At 44.2% G+C, this 2,584-nt stretch overlaps 1 protein-coding gene across 1 annotated transcript; it reads right to left on the minus strand.

The window, feature by feature from the left end:
• Positions 1-786: 786 nt before the first annotated feature.
• LOC104428621 (putative EG45-like domain containing protein 1) lies at positions 787-1,901 on the minus strand. Its single transcript, XM_010041588.3, has 3 exons — positions 1,660-1,901; positions 1,250-1,571; positions 787-1,046 (listed from the first exon to the last, which is right to left on the minus strand). Exons 1-3 carry the CDS (start codon positions 1,772-1,774, stop codon positions 1,040-1,042), a joined length of 444 nt encoding a protein of 147 aa, XP_010039890.3. The 5' UTR covers positions 1,775-1,901; the 3' UTR covers positions 787-1,039.
• Positions 1,902-2,584: the final 683 nt, after the last annotated feature.

A 2,584-nucleotide genomic window follows, 5' to 3' on the forward strand; every position in this document is an offset into this window, starting at 1 on the left:
TGCCCCTTTGCTTCTACTTTTTGAATTTTTGTGGCCTAAGAAGAATGGATAAGCCTACAGAATATTCCAAGCTCAACTCTATATTTTACGAAAAATTCTTGGACCAACAGTCAGAATTGGAAATTCTAGAAAACTGTTACCTCACCGATGTTGTCCTACAGGTGCTGTTTGTCACTAGCCCACATGACGAAGGTTCATTTACTATGTGTACCCTATGCACTGCCTTGAAATTTATATTTCCAGAACGATGCTTCCCCCTTGAAATGTATGTTCCCGTAACCAATTTGCCTAGGTAAAGCATTCCACATTGCAAGGCAGAGAAATTGACTATACGTATTCATTACGTGTTCCTCCACACATACATATCAGCATTCCATTTTAGATATAAAACTCCTCAACCCTGTGGATTCGGTAATCACTTTGCAACTGAATAGGGAGACCCCAAGATAAAATTCTATTTCAACGGAGGAAACGTCATGGGCAAGAACAATAACATTTATTCACATGAGTAGATAGTGAATGCAATCGATATAAGATTGCAGAATTGAGTCTACTAATTCATTTTTGGTAAAGTTGATACTTCAAATGCACAATCACATCCCTAAGAATATATCACCTTCGTACCAAGAAAGCCGATATGAAGATTCCGAATCCAAATTTGGCCCCAGTCCGGACGGTAAAACGAGTGCTTTTAGACGGGTGAGACGGAACAGACAACGCAAACTTTCAGGCGAGGGTTTTCGAATAATAGATAAAGAACAAGAAAGAAAGAAAGAAAGAAGAAAGGAAGAGAAGAATCTTCAACAACAACCAGTCAGTCAAAACCATCGAGTCGCTATGCCAATGCTTATCTCGGTAGTCGGTACTTTTTGGTGGTTGCTAAACAGCTTACGCAGGACCACAGGTTAAGATTATACAGTTTATCTGTCGCCCTCGTAATCAAAGCCATTAATAGCGATCTTTCTCCAGAATTAATATAAATCATTGTCGCCCGTTGATTTCTTCGAGATTCAGCCGATCGCCAATCATCTCTCCAGAATCAAACCCTACACGTACACGAAAGATGATGTTAAAAAAATCCGCCTTACTGTCGAAGTGACTTCCAACATAAAACCCAAACGCCTCAAAAGCCACAGGTAACATCGTCTCCTCCAACCCCACCCTCTCTCTCCCTCTCTCTCTCTCTGCAATTTAATCTGATAAGGGCGTCTGGACAAGAAAAAAAAGAATCACAAGAATGATTCCTTACTCTTGGAATTCTATGTCGACGGAATCCGCGAAAGGCTTAGCGATTGCGTTGAACGCGTCCCCGGACAGGACCAACGTGGCGCCGGTCACGGACTGCTTGTACGCCGCCGCCGAGGAATCCGCCGAGAGGGCGTTGTCCATGATCTTGACCTGGATGGGGAGATCGCTCGCGCAGTTGGAAGGGACGGAAGGCGACCCGCCGACGCACCGCACCGCGTACACCCGGCCACAGGCCGCCCCGTTATCCCACAGATCGCCGCCCGCCGCCGCGAACAGGTTGCCCGGAGGAAGCTGTGAGGGGTCATCTCCATAGCATTCCGTCGCTAAACCAACAGCAAGAAAAGAAGGGATTTAGCAAGCTCTTCTCTCTTTCTGATCCTTCTTTCTTTTATTTTTGGGTCGAAGACTTACGAGTGTACGGAGAGCTGTAATAAGCAGCTGTGCCGACGTCGGCGACGGCCCCGGAGCCGGAGATGGTCGCCAAGACCGTGAAAGCGAGGATGAGCAGCCGCTGCACAGAATACATTTTCTTTTGGACCGGAAAGCCGTTCTATAAACAAGATTGGTTCTTGACTAATTTTATATTAGAGCTGGATGTGAAGCGCGGTGCTGCCGCTGGTGCGGCTCCTACCCCACAAACGGGAAAGCATAAAGAATACAAGCATTTAAAAATTGCGCAATTCTTCACAAACCATGTTATTAAAATTGTTCGTGTGAACTCGAATAGCGTAAGCAAAAGGGGCTCCGACGGATTTTAATATAAAAAAAAAAAAAAGTTGGTTCCCCAGTGTCCATAGGGTAAAGTCACCAAATAGAAAGAGCTCGTTAGTTCCAATCGTAAAGTGGGCCCACTTACCGGTCATAGGTTAAAGTCACCGAATGGAAAGAGCTTTTCAGCTTCAAAGTTAAAGTCGGACCATTTTTGAGGCACTTATGACAAAATTTTTGAAACAGATATCAATTTTATTCAATGGACGAGTTTTGAGCGAAAAAATGCGTTTGATAATGATTTAAAATTTCTATTTCTAGGGACGGCGATGACCGATGTCCGATAGCCGGAGTCTGGAGTCTGGCATCTAGCGGTCGGCGGTCGACATCCGACATCTGACATCCGAAGTTCAGCATCCAGCATCCGACTAGCCAATGACTGGCGTCCGACATCCGAAGTCTGGCGTTCAATGTCCGGAGTCCGACAGCCAGTGAACGATGGGTGGTAACTAGAGTGAACGATGAGAAAAATTTTAATTTCTTATTCTTGTTCCAGAAATAGAAATATTAAAAATTTTAACTTTTGATTTTTACTCCTAATCTATTTATGGAATAGAAATTCATTTCA

The sequence above is a fragment of the Eucalyptus grandis genome, chromosome 7 (genome assembly GCF_016545825.1).
Source record: "Eucalyptus grandis isolate ANBG69807.140 chromosome 7, ASM1654582v1, whole genome shotgun sequence".
NCBI classification, from domain to species: Eukaryota; Viridiplantae; Streptophyta; class Magnoliopsida; order Myrtales; family Myrtaceae; genus Eucalyptus; species Eucalyptus grandis.

Bases quoted from the DNA above. Each gene is read 5' to 3' on its own strand.
- LOC104428621 (XM_010041588.3), bottom strand. From the start codon at position 1,774: ATGTATTCTGTGCAGCGGCTGCTCATCCTCGCTTTCACGGTCTTGGCG. The intron at 1,572-1,659 runs GTAAGTCTTCGA...CTGTTGGTTTAG, and splicing joins TTACAGCTCTCCGTACACTC to CGACGGAATGCTATGGAGAT.